At 46.9% G+C, this 17,236-nt stretch overlaps 1 protein-coding gene across 1 annotated transcript in view; it reads right to left on the reverse strand.

Annotated features, from left to right (window-relative positions):
- Positions 1–17,236, reverse strand: part of LOC309653971 (uncharacterized protein) — a gene marked incomplete at both ends in the record, with an annotated part of 103,973 nt that overhangs the window by 23,885 nt on the left and 62,852 nt on the right. Inside the window, 4 exons of the mRNA XM_082478675.1 lie at positions 1,512–3,420; positions 4,693–5,442; positions 8,330–8,445; positions 14,206–16,114. Of these exons, the coding sequence (XP_082334801.1) occupies positions 1,512–3,420; positions 4,693–5,442; positions 8,330–8,445; positions 14,206–16,114 (4,684 nt within the window). The remainder of the gene's footprint in view (positions 1–1,511; positions 3,421–4,692; positions 5,443–8,329; positions 8,446–14,205; positions 16,115–17,236) is intronic.

A 17,236-nucleotide genomic window follows, 5' to 3' on the forward strand; every position in this document is an offset into this window, starting at 1 on the left:
TGTAGCATAGATGACCTTTACAGTGTCCCTCCCACCTTCCCACCTGCATTAGGTGTTCTGTTTTTTTGTTTGTTTTTTTTTTTTAATTTACGTTTATTGATTGATTGATTGATTGAACTTATTTATTCTACGTATTTATTTTTTTGGCTGCACTGGGTCCTCATTGGTGTGCACGGGCTTTCTCTAGTTGCGGCTAGCGGGGTCTACTCTTGGTTGCGGTGTGCGGGCTTCTCATCGCGGTGGCCTCTCTTGTTGCGGAGCATGGGCTGTAGGCGCGTGGGCTTCGGTAGTTGCGGCTCACGGGCTCTGGAATGCTGGCTCAGTCGTTGTGGCACATGCGCTTAGTTGCTGCACGGCATGTGGGATCTTCGCAGACCGGGGCTCGAAGCCGTGTCCCCTGCATTGGCAGGCGCCACCAGGGAAGCCCTAGCTGTTCTTACATAGAGTCTAAAAACAGAGAGCACTGAGAGAAGGTAGTGGTTATTAAAGGCTCAGGATCTAAATTCTACCTGTCTCTACACCCCTTCCCAGCTGTCGATTTGACCCCGTTTGTGAATGCCGACCTCATTCTTCAACTTTCTCTGCCGTTTGTATACTCACCTTGAAAACTTGTTTCTGTGATGCGTTGAGCAGACACAGGGTGGCAGATTGCAGAGGTGGAAGCTGGTGGTCGGATATTTGTGGGCTGAATCTCCTTCAGTCCCATTCCCATTTCTGGTTGCGCAGAGGCCCTACTTCCTGTGTATGACGCGGAGCCATAGGATTGCGGTCAGGAGCCAAGTTCTCCATACAGTGAAGACCCCAGTGTGCCTTGGTTATAGTAATATACCTGGCTTCCTTCCTGGTAGGGAAGTGACAGGCGGCTATGCCCCTGATTTGTTCGTGGGCCTCCTGATACAGCAGTTCCCTTGGCTCTGGCCCTGTCGTCAGCTGCCCCTAGGAGGACTCTGAGCCCTAGCCACTTCTCTGGTAGATTTGCCTATTCCCCCACTATAATCACACCTGAATAAGGCAACTCAAACCTTTCAGAGATGTGTCGTGAACCTCTTGTTTTCTGAAATACCTATCTGGTGGTTGTGAGACTTAAGGCCAACCTCCCCGAGAGACTTTGTTTCTATTTCTCCTAGTAAACCTAGACTCATCTCCTGTCACCTTCAACTCTACTCCAATTGTGTTCTTTCAACCCAGACCCCTGACCCTGCTTTTTACTTCTGCCATTTCATCCTCACTCCTGCTTCCTTTCCTAAATCCATACGTCTCTTTTGGCCTTCCTAGCCCTGGGCCAAGTTCCTTCCTCTTTCCTCAGTTTTTACCCCTTTCCTTCATTCTCCCATCCAACTTTCAGGCCTTCCTTTCTCACGCCCCAGTTAGCAGCATCTCAAAATTCGAAAGGTTTATTACTCATCTATTAATTCTATTCCATTTACTTATTCGGTTCTATACCTATCTTACCTATGTATGGAAGAACCGCTGGTAGCCAAGGTGGCAGCAAGAATCCTAGCAGCTGTCACCTGACGTATCCGTAGTAGTCAGCAATTTCCATTTCTTTGTCCCTCTGGGTGAAAAATTGCAGCTTCCCCGAAGAGGTGTATCTGGCAGCATTCTCCCGTTGTTGTTGAGCCCGCCTCTTCATGGCCTCTCGCTCTGGCCTCTGCTCTTGTTCGATGGGCTTTGACATGACTGGCTCAGGCACGTTGGGTTCCCTCCATGGAACTCGTTGCTTGCTGAAGTCTTGGAGTAGAAGTTGGGTTTGGAGCTTGGGTGGGGACTGGCGCTTAGTCACAGCAGGGGGAACAGGCTCGCGCTGGAGAGAAGCGCCAGATGAAGTTTTGTAGGGTGCAGGCCTAGGAGCAGCAGGCTGAGGGACACGAGGCTGGGTATGGTTGGTCCAAGCCGGTTGGGTTGGGTTGGCCACAGTTGGCTGAGCTGGTTTGGCGGGACCTGGCAAAGAGGCAGGAGCTGGCTGGGATGAATTGACTGCAGCAGGTTGAGCTGAGTCAGTAGAACCAGGCTGGGCACGGTAAGCCACAGCAGGCCGATGTGAGGCCAGAGACTGTGGCCTCCGAGGAGCGGGTCGAGCTTGAGGCTTGTCCCAGGCAGAAAAAGGCAGAGGTATCAACTTGACCTTCCCAGGAGGAGGCCGCTCACACTGGGATGGAGATGGACACTCTGTTTCAGCACTGCTGTCTGCTTTCTGGGCTTGGACTTGCGTTTTCTCAGGCCTCTTACCCTCACGTGGGGTATGCCGCCGTGGCTGGATCGCTGGGGGTGGCTGGGGGTCTTTGGGGTTGCTTGAATTTCCCAAGAGCCGACAGGAAGAGAGCCCAGTTTTCGTCTCATTCTTCTTCCCCAGCGCATGAAGAACCTTCACAGACTCCAGCATGCGCACGCCAAGGGAGGTTCGAGGCTTTTGAAAGCTCTCTTGGCGAAGCTCAGTTTGGTGTTCCTTTCGCTTCGTGTTGGGGATTGCTGGCTTGTCTTCTGCCTTGACTTTGTTCCCTGACTGCTTGTTCTCTTCAGCCTTGTTTCTTCCTCTGGTCCTTTTGGTCTTTTCCTGCCCATGGCTCTCAGTTTTGCTGATCTTTCCGGATGCAGCTTTCTGAGGTTTGCCTTGAGAGTGCTTGGCCGTGTTCGCAGGAGCCCTGTCACTGACTGCAGCAGTGCATATAACCGCTTCTCCCCCTAACAGGCACTCTGGATCCTTTGGCTGGATTTTGGCCTTGGGAGCACCACTGATAGGCTCAGAGGCTTTCTGTTTGTTCTTCCTGGGTTGATCAGAGGGAACCTTTACGACACTTGGCTTTTCCTGCACCTGATTCACCTTAATGGCTCTGGTGTCTTCAGCTTTGATCACGTTGGGACCTTGGGATCGATCAAGATCTTTCCAAGAATTAAAGAGCTGGGGAAGGTGAATATCCTCCGCCAGTGTAGTAATGTCTGCAAGACCACTGCTAGGTTCAGTCCCATTTTCAAGTGTCCCTAGGTCCTGACGACTCAGGCTGTTCTCTCCCAGATCAGCATTTTCAGAACCAGGCTGCTTCTCTTGGCTGAGGGGATCGGTGCAGGCCAGCGGCTGGGGAATATCAGGGATTCCCAAAGGGAGTAGTGGAGGATCTTGGTTTTCTATTGGGATCTGGTAGGCCTCCAGAGGCTTTGACAGCTTGGTTTTGATATCCTCCACGTTCTTACTCTCTGTTTGTCCCTGGCTTGGAGCTGGAGGCAGGGCCAGGAGACGCCTGGCACTCTGGACTGGAGCTGTCACTGAAATGTCCCCAAGTTCAGATGGTGGGTTACTCTCAAGTATGTGACTGTTTCTGCTACTGCAGGACTTGGGGAGTTCTTGAGTTTGTGTCACACAAAACGTCTGGCTTGGAGGTTGCAATCCCAGGGAATTTTTCATCACCAGGGAAGTCTCCATCACTACAAAGGGATCAAGGGAGAAGTCAGTCCCTGGTAAATGAGATGCTCCCCCTAAACACCAACACAGCAGTCATGTACCTTTCAAGGGGTTCAGGGGCAAGATGGGCAAGGCATTTCTACTAACTCTTCTTAAGGATCATGGACAGTGCCCTATGCTACGAGGTAAGCGGTGACTGTTGTAATGCTTAACTGGTGATCATTTCATGTCACTGATCCTTGGCTCTCTTTGTATCTCATAGGACTGTTGTAAGTCCAATACAAAATGAGTCTTCTTTTTAAACAACTGAAATGTTTTACAAAGCCTAGCATTCTCATATAGAGTCCTTTCAATTCTCCCCACTTTCCCGAGAGGCTAAGAACACTTCACACCATGAACTAGGAGAGGGGGTAGAGCCCTTTCTGATGAAATACAGAAACAAAGACAGAGTCTTAGCCTGCTTGCTCTCTGGACAGGATCTCGGACCACAAGGTCTTAAATCCTGGTATAAATGACGGAAGTGAGGACACTTCAACTGGCACTCTCATAACAAGAGTTCTGAGACACCTTCCAAAGAGACTGTAGCAGTAGACGAGGGAAGGGAGTGCTACAGTGTGGTAGTACAGGGGGAATGCTCGGCTACAGCAGTGAAAAATGTGGTACCTATTGGTGTGCTCTCGGGGTTCTTGTACATGTAGCATAGATGACCTTTACAGTGTCCCTGCCACCTTCCCACCTGCATTAGGTGTTCTTTTTGTTTTTTTGTTTTTTTTAATTGACGTTTATTTATTGATTGATTGTTTGAACTTATTTATTCTACGTATTTATTTTTTTGGCTGCACAGGGTCTTCATTGCTGTGCACGGGCTTTCTCTAGTTGCGGCTAGCGGGGTCTACTCTTGGTTGCGCTGTGCGGGCTTCTCTTGTTGCGGAGCATGCGCTCTAGGCGCGTGGGCTTCGGTAGTTGCGGCTCACGGGCTCTAGAATGCAGGCTCAGTCGTTGTGGCACATGGGCTTAGTTGCTCCACGGCATGTGGGATCTTCCCAGACCAGGGCTCGAACCCGTGTCCCCCGCATTGCATTGGCAGGCGGATTCTTAACCACGGCGCCACCAGGGAAGCCCTAGGTGTTCTTATATAGAGTCTAAAAACAGAGGGCACTGAGCGAAGGTAGTGGTTACTAAAGGCTCAGGATCTAAATTCTACCTGTCTCTACACCCCTTCCCAGCTGTCGATTTGACCCCATTTGTGAATGCCGACCTCATTCTTCAGCTTTCTCTGCCGTTTGTATACTCACCTTGAAAACTTGTTTCTGTGATGCGTTGAGCAGACACAGGGTGGCAGATTGCAGAGGTGGAAGCTGGTGGTCGGATATTTGTGGGCTGAATCTCCTTCAGTCCCATTCCCATTTCTGGTTGCGCAGAGGCCCTACTTCCTGTGTATGACGCGGAGCCATAGGATTGCGGGCAGGAGCCAAGTTCTCCATACAGTGAAGACCCCAGTGTGCCTTGGTTATAGTAATATACCTGGCTTCCTTCCTGGTAGGGAAGTGACAGGCGGCTATGCCCCTGATTTGGAATCTGAGATGGTGCTCCCTGAGCAAGCCTGGCAGAAAGTGATGGATATAGAGGGACCATGTTATTGGCGTCTGAAGTTTTATCATACTGGGCTGCCATAAACATGGAGGAAGCAGCTGGGTGCCGGTCAGTGAGTGCCAGAGTAAAGTCTCCGAGTGAAGAGGAATTCTTTTCAGTGCTTCCTGTGATGTCCCACTCAAGAACACCTGGATAGGAAGGAGCTGAAGTGGAGATCTGGCTGTGGTCAGTAACTCCAGATAACATAGTCGTGCTGGAATGTTGGTAAAGGTAGGCACTACCCATGAGTGTCTGGAAAGAGGTACCGGTAGCCGATGCCGAACTGACGGCAGGGGCAGAGACTCTGGAGAAGTTGCAGACACTTCGTGTTAGGGAAGTTGCATTGCTCACCACAGGAAGAGAATGCTGCAGAGAATTTAGAGTTCCAAGTAGAGATGGATTTTGGAAATTTTCTGTAAGAACAAGAGGGTCATGAAAAACTCAGGGAGGTTGAGAAATTCTCACTACGTTTGAGGAACAGCATTATCTTAAGGTTCTTGCTCTCAGGACACCTCTACTATCGACCCTTCCTGAGAAACCCAAAATCAGACAGTTAATGATGGCTGTAAGGACTGAGCAGTTTTCCACTCTTCTGTATTAACTGCCTGTGCTCCCATCTTGGGCACAGATGGGCAGAAGAGCCAAGTGGTATGGTTCAGACATTGTTCTCTAGGCTGGAAGCAACCTTCTCCCTGCCCTGTCTTTCCCTTCAGCCTGCACTCGTATTGACTTCTATGCTATTTCCTAGACTGGAAGCATTTTAGAACTAGGAGGCCCTTAGAGAACTTTCTCTTTTTTCAGTCTCATTTCACGAGTAAGGAAACTGAGGCTCAGAGAGGTCGGGTTGACTTGTTCAAGTTCTCTCATTATGTTAGTGTCATTACCAGGTTTCAGAACCTAAGTATCCTGACTTCCTTGCCAGGACTCCACTCTGAGCATGATAGTGCCAGAAAGCAGGAGAAATAGAACTTATAATATAAGCATTTTTTTTGTCCATTAGAAAACAGTACGGCCATTACCATTGTCATCTTCAGTGTCTCCCTTTGCTTGTGCAGTTCCCACGCTATTACCTAGAGTTGACGTATAGCTCAGTCCAACTGGTGAACTGAAAGAGTCATTTTTGCCCTCTTCAAGCCTGGTTTCTCATCCTACCTCAAAATGATTACCCGAAAGTGGATTTCTTAAGTGCTTTTGGAAAGAGAAAAGTTATCTGATTACTTCAGATTACTCATCTATAAAGTGGTTATAACACCACCACCAATAATAATAGCAGTAATAATTAATAGATGAATAAGCTGATCTATTGCGTATGATTTATATGGAGGAAGATACAATAAGTTCTAGAAAGACAAAGAAAAATCATGAAAAACATGTTACGTAACGAAAAAGAAATCCATAGATATTAATGAAAACTGGGGTATGTGGGCAAGTATCAAAGCCTAATGAATTTACTAACAAATGACATTCTGTACCATACATGCAATATTATGAAAGTGAATTTTGCCCACTCTATTTTAGTGAATACTATTAACCAAAAAACACGATGGAGGTGATAGAGGTGAATGAATTCCTAGCCAATGCATACAGACAGAGACGATAAATCAGTAAAAAATGCACAACAAGCAACAGAATGCAACAAATGTGAATGTATAGGTAGCCACAACATATATAGACAAGTATTTCAATGAAAACCGGTACAAAGCAGACAGCAAAATAGTAAGTGTAAAAGAGTTTCATTATTGTGCTCATTCATATTTTTACCCAGCAAGTAACAGGTATTAAGCCTAGGAGAAATATATCTGTCCATGAATATAACTCATATAATAAGCAGAAAGGAAGCTTAAAAAGTATCAAGAAGGTTTTTGTATTTATCCTAGAACTTAGAATCATCTTCCACATCCAAGAAGATGACATCCCAAGACCTCAAAAAACCATCATCCCTAGAATCCAATTAAAAAAGATTTTCAAATGTAAGAAAATCCAAAGGACTCCACAACATTGTTTTAGATAAATGTGGATGTTTGTGTTTTCTTTTTTTCTTTTGCCGCGCCGCGTGGCCCTGGCCGTGAAAGCACCGAGTCCTAAGCGCTGGACCGCCAGGGAATTCCCTAAATGGGGAATTAGAGATGTGGGGCTTGACTTTTTCTTTTTCTTCTCCGGTAGCTAAGATCTACAAGCGAACGATGGCTGTTGATCAATGTGCTCTCTGTGTTAGGAAGGAAATAACTGTAAAAATTGAAAAGCAACCTTGCCTTAGAAGCTACATATCACACAAAGGAAATAGTCCTTCTGATTCAATGTAGAAGATATCATTTAAAATGTTTAATTGGTCAAATGTCTACCTAGTTTAAAAATTAGAAAGAATAGAACACTGAAAAGCAGCCCCCTAGATAACCACTTTGGTTTCTGGTTTCTAGGAAGCATCATTTCTAAAACATACTTCTAAAATGTTTCTATTCCAAACTGTCAAGTGCCAGCTGTATTCAGAGAGGCAATAAAAGAAAGAAAACGGAGTATGACTTTTCTGATAGGCTGCCCTTCCTGGTGATCCCCTGTTCTGGCCTTACTTTCCTTCTTAGTCTGTTAATGTAAGGATTTGCTACCATCAGCTTTGTTTTGCCCTGCTCTGAGCAGATTTCCCTCTGTGCTGTTTCTGCTTTAATTTAAAATCTTTGGCTCCCATCAACATTCCATGGCAAACTGCCTCTTTCTTGAGAGCTCCTCTATGCTTTCCCTCTTCATTCTTATATTTTTTTCCCATCTCTTGGTTCCTGTTGGCCTGTGCTAATGAAAACAATCCTAAACTTGCTTACGTTTGACTCTGTGCCTCCCTATATAGCCCAGTACTCTCCATCCTCTCTCCCTATTCTCTCTTTTCAACTAGTCGAAATACTAGTGGAGGGAGACCATTGGAGATGAAACATCTTGGTATATATCGCTAGTTTTCTGTGTCACCTGGCTTTTCTATGTTTCTGTTGAAACACTCTTTTGAGAAGTCTCTGATTTCATTTTCTACATGGGTACCCTTTAAGGCTGAATATTGGAAAAGAAGGGGATCAGAGTGATCAACCCAATGTGGTATCCTAACGTAACAGATAAGGAAAGCAGCAGGCTTTGTGAGGCAGTCAGTGATTTGTCCAAAGTCACACAGACAGTAAACGTCAAAGTCAAAACTGAAATTAGGTCTCCAGACTTGTAGTTCAATACTTTCCCTCATTATTCCACGCTATTTTGAATCTCCTCCTCAATTTAGGGGCAAAAGAAATCGAACGCAAAACTTTCCAAAGTTTCTTTTCTTACCTGACATGGTCAGAGAAGAGGAGACATCAACTGCAGGTACAAGGGATGAGGAGACAACACTAGAGGATGTCTGAGTGGCTGCAGCTGAACGGCGCACGTGTCCAGTACAAAGGTCACTGGTTACTGGTCCAAACGGCTCCACGGAAACCCCAAGACCTCTACCAAGTGGTAGTAGGTTTGGTAGGAGAGTGATGTCACAAAGCAGGCAGTTGAAAGGTATGAGCTAGCCAATAGGGAGGTCCGATCCCCAACAGGAGGGCGGGCTTGGGTGAAGAGAGCGTAGGAGAGCTAAAACAACCCCTCAATTTCTGAGCTCTGGGGAGGAAATCCTAGAAGACAGATTTACCTCCCCCAGGCTCTTCCATTAGGGAAATCATTGCAACATTTCTTACAGACGTTCATTAATATAATTAACTAACAGTTACTTATATTCTACAGAGTATTCTATTTTATGTATCATATACTTAGAGCTATATAGATCTTATTTAACTAGTATCCTTAGGAAGGAAAGAGCCATGTAGTTTGAACTATTACAGTTGTAACTTGGTTAAAGAGCAGGGTGAAGTTTGTTGAGTGTACCCTGTGGAGAATGTTGTGGTCCAAGGCTCTTCTCTTTTAGTTTCTTCTCCTTGACTCCTACCTTCCTTGGGCTGGGCTAGGCTGGGGGCCAGGTTGGACTTGCGACTTAACATTTCTCTTCCGCTTTCTTTTTTTTTTTTTTTCTTCCATTATGGGCATTGCTTCTAGGACAAGCCTTGGTCTTGCATTGGATGTTCCTTCCTGTCAACTTCCAGCAGCAGGAGTCTTCTTTTCAGTGCTTGATGCTTCACGAAATAGACTCTGCCCATTGGCAGCAAATACCAGAGAGCCAGGAGACAGAGCTGGTTGCAGACCTTTCCTCTTCCAGCCTTTGGTTGCAATTGTTTTGCCCATGATTTGCTAGCTCTAGTTCCTTGGGCCACACAGGTATCCTGCCATCCAGCTCTTTTTATATGTGAGAGACATTCTGAACACTGTCCCTCTTTCTTTGCACAGAAGTATATACAGTGTGGCAGTTACCGTAATCTCCTCCCCCTTGCAAACAGCCCCTCTAGAATCTCGGACCTCTAGGACTCTCTGTCTTGCATGCTTGGGTGCAAGGCCAAGCACAATGAAGAGGAGAATAATTAGAGAAAGAGGAGGACATTGGTGGAGAACTGGGAGCAGGTAAGGTGAAAGGGCACCGGAGAAAAGAGATGCATGTAGGTTTTTTGGTTTCTGTGGGAAACAAGTTGACACACTTGGGCCTCATTTTGTATTAACAGAACAGAGAGTTGTAGATATAAGTAGCTAGATCGTGCAGCAACTGCCATGAAGTCTGTACACTGAAGAGAACAGTCTCACATCTAGTTTTCATTTTGTTTTATGTCATATTACCTTATTTATAGCATTCACTGGTATGTTTGTAGAACGCAGATGTTTTCAAATGCTCTGGTTTTGTCTACATGGTTATTTCCTTGTCCTATTTGTAAGGAATCCAACATTGTAAGACATATTGCATGTTTTTCTCTTGACGATTGTTTACCTTGAAGCGTCATGAACTAACTTGAGCTGTTGGATTTTGTGGAGAAACTTTAAAAAGGGTCTGTGAAAAAGGCATTGTGGTGAGTCGCATTATGCACCCGAGCGTAAGGAGCAGATATCTGCCACCAGCCCAGCTTGGCCTGGATTGCCTCTGTGTTAGTTCCCCTGGTTAGTGCTTTTCTCCCTAACCACTCTTGTGACTGTGATAATGTGAGTTAAGGGCTGAGTTGCTAGTGATTTATGTGTGAGGTAGGCTGGTTTGAGGGAGCAAATCTATGGACCTAGTCATTTTCCTTGGTGGTAAGCTTTCAGGGGTGCAAAGATCGATCTTCCTGGGGACTTCTCTGGTACCAGGAAGATATCGCATAGATGGGACCTCCAAAGACACACATTTAATTTTTAGGCCTGTTGTTCCTATTATGAGATGTGAGTTTCTTCACTGATGGGGATGCTGCTTATCTGAGAAGAAACTGTGAAAGGTGGTGTAGTATAGAGGTGTGGCTTAAGCTTTTAAGTTTTCTTCAAGGTTTTTCCCCTAAGCTTCATACTTCAGACGGCCTACTTACATGAGACTAGTATGTGATGTCAGGCTAACAACTTCCTAAATACCTGCAAGCCAGATCAGTGTCTCTTTTCTCTATATTCCCATGGAAATCAAGGGTCCCGCCGAATTTTCCATCGAAACAGTTGATTTGTGCTGTCTCTAGGAATTCTAAAGGGCGTACCGTTGCTTCCTAACCGGTGTCATTTGGGAGATCCCCCTCTGTACGTTCAAATGATTAATTTTGAGACTCTGCTCATGTGTGCAGTAAACCCTTTAATTCCCTAAGACCTTCCTTTCCTCCATCTCATACCCCATTAAGCCCGCCTCAGTTTATCTCCTGAATTTCTTTGGAATCTGTCAGCTCTCCCTCAACATCCTAATACTGAACTTGCCTGTCTGTTGCGATTAGGTCCTAACTAGTGTCCATATATCTTGTTTCCCTCCAATCCATTCTTCACACAAGAAACCTTCAAAGCAAGTTGGAACATTGCTCATAAACATCGCTCACAAACATTGTTTTGAGAATAGAAAACACACTGGTGGCCTTTAAGACTCTGCGTGCTCTAGAATCCTCTCTGCTTCTCTAGCCCCATCTTGTGCCACGTTTGCCCTCACTTTCTATGCTTCAGATACACTGAATTAACCTTAGTTCTCACTCATCTGACAGAAGTCAGTTGAGAAATTATTTTTCACTGTGATTCCTAGCATTAAGGAATTTGATGATCAGGTTTTGTATGAGGACTAAAACTAAACTGGGAAGTGGAAGAATTGCGTTTCAACTGTTTCAGTCAACACGCATGTATTAATGATACCTAAGTATTGAACACCGGGCTAGGTTTCATGAGGGATACAGAAGTTCTGGCCATCTCTGGTTTTGGGTATCCCTTATTTGTTGAGACCTTTGCGTTGTTTGGTTGCCTTTTGTCTGTTTTCCAGATGGGAAAACAGGAACAAGGGAAGTATAGGTTATTACTAGGTGGGGTTGAACAAGTGGAGCAGCAAACTGCAAAGCAGAAAGAAGAGGGACGTACTATAGAGGGATGTGATTTCCATTTTCAAGGCGCCTGCGTCCTGTGCAGGGAGACAGCCTAACATAAAATGTGCCTAACAAAAGATCTATTGACTTCTTACTAAAAATCTCCAGTTCATATAACCCAGGGGTTTATACCTTCTCCTTTAAAAGTTCTATTCCTGGGACTTCCCTGGTGGTCCAGTGGTGAAGACTCTGCGCTTCCAATGCAGCAGGCGTGGGTTCAATCCCTGGTTGGGGAGCTAAGATCCCACATGCTGCGCAGCCAAAGAAATTTTTTTCAAAAGTTATACTCCTGTGTTGTTGAATTTAGTGGTTTAGATTTTGTTTGAATGTTAAGAAGATTTCAGTTTATTTACCAGGAACAAACAAAACATAATGTAAAAATAGTTTCCCAGAAACGATTTCCATCGTTCTCTTCTTCCCTTTCTCCCGCAGACTGACTGGTGTTTCATCTTGACAAGTTCTCTGAAGTTCTCTGTCATTCCATAGGAAAGCGGTCTGGCTTGGAGGTTGCAATCCCAGGGAATTTTTCATCAGCGGGGAAGTCTCCATCACTACAGAGGAATCAAGGTTGAAGTCAGTCCCGGGTAAGTGAGATGCTCCCCCTAAACACCAACACAGCAGTCGTGTACCTTTCAAGGGGTTCAGGGGCAAGATGGGCAAGGCATTTCTACTAACTCTTCTTAAGGATCATGGACAGTGTGCCCTATGCTACGAGGTAAGCGGTGACTGTTGTAATTCTTACTGGTGATCATTTCATGTCACTGATCCTTGGCTCTCTTTGTATCTCATAGGACTGTTGTAAGTCCAATACAAAATGAGTCTTCTTTTTAAAAAACTGAAATGTTTTACAAAGCCTAGCATTCTCATAGAGAGTCCTTTGAATTCTCCCCACTTTCCCGAGAGGCTAAGAACACTTCACACCATGAACTAGGAGAGGGGGTAGAGCCCTTTCTGATGAAATATAGAAACAAAGACAGAGTCTTAGCCTGCTTGCTCTCTGGACAGGATCTCGGACCACAAGGTCTTAAATCCTGGTATAAATGACGGAAGTGAGGACAGTTCAACTGGCACTCTCATAACAAGAGTTCTGAAACACCTTCCAAAGAGACTGTAGCAGTAGACGAGGGAAGGGAGTGCTACAGTGTGGTAGTACAGGGGGAATGCTCGGCTACAGCAGTGAAAAATGTGGTACCTATTGGTGTGCTCTTGGGGTTCTTGTACATGTAGCATAGATGACCTTTACAGTGTCCCTCCCACCTTCCCACCTGCATTAGGTGTTCTGTTTTTTTGTTTGTTTTTTTTTTTTAATTTACGTTTATTGATTGATTGATTGATTGAACTTATTTATTCTACGTATTTATTTTTTTGGCTGCACTGGGTCCTCATTGGTGTGCACGGGCTTTCTCTAGTTGCGGCTAGCGGGGTCTACTCTTGGTTGCGGTGTGCGGGCTTCTCATTGCGGTGGCCTCTCTTGTTGCGGAGCATGGGCTGTAGGCGCGTGGGCTTCGGTAGTTGCGGCTCACGGGCTCTGGAATGCTGGCTCAGTCGTTGTGGCACATGCGCTTAGTTGCTGCACGGCATGTGGGATCTTCGCAGACCGGGGCTCGAAGCCGTGTCCCCTGCATTGGCAGGCGCCACCAGGGAAGCCCTAGCTGTTCTTATATAGAGTCTAAAAACAGAGAGCACTGAGAGAAGGTAGTGGTTATTAAAGGCTCAGGATCTAAATTCTACCTGTCTCTACACCCCTTCCCAGCTGTCGATTTGACCCCGTTTGTGAATGCCGACCTCATTCTTCAACTTTCTCTGCCGTTTGTATACTCACCTTGAAAACTTGTTTCTGTGATGCGTTGAGCAGACACAGGGTGGCAGATTGCAGAGGTGGAAGCTGGTGGTCGGATATTTGTGGGCTGAATCTCCTTCAGTCCCATTCCCATTTCTGGTTGCGCAGAGGCCCTACTTCCTGTGTATGACGCGGAGCCATAGGATTGCGGGCAGGAGCCAAGTTCTCCATACAGTGAAGACCCCAGTGTGCCTTGGTTATAGTAATATACCTGGCTTCCTTCCTGGTAGGGAAGTGACAGGCGGCTATGCCCCTGATTTGTTCGTGGGCCTCCTGATACAGCAGTTCCCTTGGCTCTGGCCCTGTCGTCAGCTGCCCCTAGGAGGACTCTGAGCCCTAGCCACTTCTCTGGTAGATTTGCCTATTCCCCCACTATAATCACACCTGAATAAGGCAACTCAAACCTTTCAGAGATGTGTCGTGAACCTCTTGTTTTCTGAAATACCTATCTGGTGGTTGTGAGACTTAAGGCCAACCTCCCCGAGAGACTTTGTTTCTATTTCTCCTAGTAAACCTAGACTCATCTCCTGTCACCTTCAACTCTACTCCAATTGTGTTCTTTCAACCCAGACCCCTGACCCTGCTTTTTACTTCTGCCATTTCATCCTCACTCCTGCTTCCTTTCCTAAATCCATACGTCTCTTTTGGCCTTCCTAGCCCTGGGCCAAGTTCCTTCCTCTTTCCTCAGTTTTTACCCCTTTCCTTCATTCTCCCATCCAACTTTCAGGCCTTCCTTTCTCACGCCCCAGTTAGCAGCATCTCAAAATTCGAAAGGTTTATTACTCATCTATTAATTCTATTCCATTTACTTACTCGGTTCTATACCTATCTTACCTATGTATGGAAGAACCGCTGGTAGCCAAGGTGGCAGCAAGAATCCTAGCAGCTGTCACCTGACGTATCCGTAGTAGTCAGCAATTTCCATTTCTTTGTCCCTCTGGGTGAAAAATTGCAGCTTCCCCGAAGAGGTGTATCTGGCAGCATTCTCCCGTTGTTGTTGAGCCCGCCTCTTCATGGCCTCTCGCTCTGGCCTCTGCTCTTGTTCGATGGGCTTTGACATGACTGGCTCAGGCACGTTGGGTTCCCTCCATGGAACTCGTTGCTTGCTGAAGTCTTGGAGTAGAAGTTGGGTTTGGAGCTTGGGTGGGGACTGGCGCTTAGTCACAGCAGGGGGAACAGGCTCGCGCTGGAGAGAAGCGCCAGATGAAGTTTTGTAGGGTGCAGGCCTAGGAGCAGCAGGCTGAGGGACACGAGGCTGGGTATGGTTGGTCCAAGCCGGTTGGGTTGGGTTGGCCACAGTTGGCTGAGCTGGTTTGGCGGGACCTGGCAAAGAGGCAGGAGCTGGCTGGGATGAATTGACTGCAGCAGGTTGAGCTGAGTCAGTAGAACCAGGCTGGGCACGGTAAGCCACAGCAGGCCGATGTGAGGCCAGAGACTGTGGCCTCCGAGGAGCGGGTCGAGCTTGAGGCTTGTCCCAGGCAGAAAAAGGCAGAGGTATCAACTTGACCTTCCCAGGAGGAGGCCGCTCACACTGGGATGGAGATGGACACTCTGTTTCAGCACTGCTGTCTGCTTTCTGGGCTTGGACTTGCGTTTTCTCAGGCCTCTTACCCTCACGTGGGGTATGCCGCCGTGGCTGGATCGCTGGGGGTGGCTGGGGGTCTTTGGGGTTGCTTGAATTTCCCAAGAGCCGACAGGAAGAGAGCCCAGTTTTCGTCTCATTCTTCTTCCCCAGCGCATGAAGAACCTTCACAGACTCCAGCATGCGCACGCCAAGGGAGGTTCGAGGCTTTTGAAAGCTCTCTTGGCGAAGCTCAGTTTGGTGTTCCTTTCGCTTCGTGTTGGGGATTGCTGGCTTGTCTTCTGCCTTGACTTTGTTCCCTGACTGCTTGTTCTCTTCAGCCTTGTTTCTTCCTCTGGTCCTTTTGGTCTTTTCCTGCCCATGGCTCTCAGTTTTGCTGATCTTTCCGGATGCAGCTTTCTGAGGTTTGCCTTGAGAGTGCTTGGCCGTGTTCGCAGGAGCCCTGTCACTGACTGCAGCAGTGCATATAACCGCTTCTCCCCCTAACAGGCACTCTGGATCCTTTGGCTGGATTTTGGCCTTGGGAGCACCACTGATAGGCTCAGAGGCTTTCTGTTTGTTCTTCCTGGGTTGATCAGAGGGAACCTTTACGACACTTGGCTTTTCCTGCACCTGATTCACCTTAATGGCTCTGGTGTCTTCAGCTTTGATCACGTTGGGACCTTGGGATCGATCAAGATCTTTCCAAGAATTAAAGAGCTGGGGAAGGTGAATATCCTCCGCCAGTGTAGTAATGTCTGCAAGACCACTGCTAGGTTCAGTCCCATTTTCAAGTGTCCCTAGGTCCTGACGACTCAGGCTGTTCTCTCCCAGATCAGCATTTTCAGAACCAGGCTGCTCCTCTTGGCTGAGGGGATCGGTGCAGGCCAGCGGCTGGGGAATATCAGGGATTCCCAAAGGGAGTAGTGGAGGATCTTGGTTTTCTATTGGGATCTGGTAGGCCTCCAGAGGCTTTGACAGCTTGGTTTTGATATCCTCCACGTTCTTACTCTCTGTTTGTCCCTGGCTTGGAGCTGGAGGCAGGGCCAGGAGACGCCTGGCACTCTGGACTGGAGCTGTCACTGAAATGTCCCCAAGTTCAGATGGTGGGTTACTCTCAAGTATGTGACTGTTTCTGCTACTGCAGGACTTGGGGAGTTCTTGAGTTTGTGTCACACAAAACGTCTGGCTTGGAGGTTGCAATCCCAGGGAATTTTTCATCACCAGGGAAGTCTCCATCACTACAAAGGGATCAAGGGAGAAGTCAGTCCCTGGTAAATGAGATGCTCCCCCTAAACACCAACACAGCAGTCGTGTACCTTTCAAGGGGTTCAGGGGCAAGATGGGCAAGGCATTTCTACTAACTCTTCTTAAGGATCATGGACAGTGCCCTATGCTACGAGGTAAGCGGTGACTGTTGTAATGCTTAACTGGTGATCATTTCATGTCACTGATCCTTGGCTCTCTTTGTATCTCATAGGACTGTTGTAAGTCCAATACAAAATGAGTCTTCTTTTTAAACAACTGAAATGTTTTACAAAGCCTAGCATTCTCATATAGAGTCCTTTCAATTCTCCCCACTTTCCCGAGAGGCTAAGAACACTTCACACCATGAACTAGGAGAGGGGGTAGAGCCCTTTCTGATGAAATACAGAAACAAAGACAGAGTCTTAGCCTGCTTGCTCTCTGGACAGGATCTCGGACCACAAGGTCTTAAATCCTGGTATAAATGACGGAAGTGAGGACACTTCAACTGGCACTCTCATAACAAGAGTTCTGAGACACCTTCCAAAGAGACTGTAGCAGTAGACGAGGGAAGGGAGTGCTACAGTGTGGTAGTACAGGGGGAATGCTCGGCTACAGCAGTGAAAAATGTGGTACCTATTGGTGTGCTCTCGGGGTTCTTGTACATGTAGCATAGATGACCTTTACAGTGTCCCTGCCACCTTCCCACCTGCATTAGGTGTTCTTTTTGTTTTTTTGTTTTTTTTAATTTACGTTTATTTATTGATTGATTGTTTGAACTTATTTATTCTACGTATTTATTTTTTTGGCTGCACAGGGTCTTCATTGCTGTGCACGGGCTTTCTCTAGTTGCGGCTAGCGGGGTCTACTCTTGGTTGCGCTGTGCGGGCTTCTCTTGTTGCGGAGCATGCGCTCTAGGCGCGTGGGCTTCGGTAGTTGCGGCTCACGGGCTCTAGAATGCAGGCTCAGTCGTTGTGGCACATGGGCTTAGTTGCTCCACGGCATGTGGGATCTTCCCAGACCAGGGCTCGAACCCGTGTCCCCCGCATTGCATTGGCAGGCGGATTCTTAACCACGGCGCCACCAGGGAAGCCCTAGGTGTTCTTATATAGAGTCTA

Source organism: Balaenoptera physalus, assembly GCF_965194825.1.
Source record: "Balaenoptera physalus genome assembly, contig: HAP1_SCAFFOLD_1560, whole genome shotgun sequence".
Classification (NCBI taxonomy): Eukaryota; Metazoa; Chordata; class Mammalia; order Artiodactyla; family Balaenopteridae; genus Balaenoptera; species Balaenoptera physalus.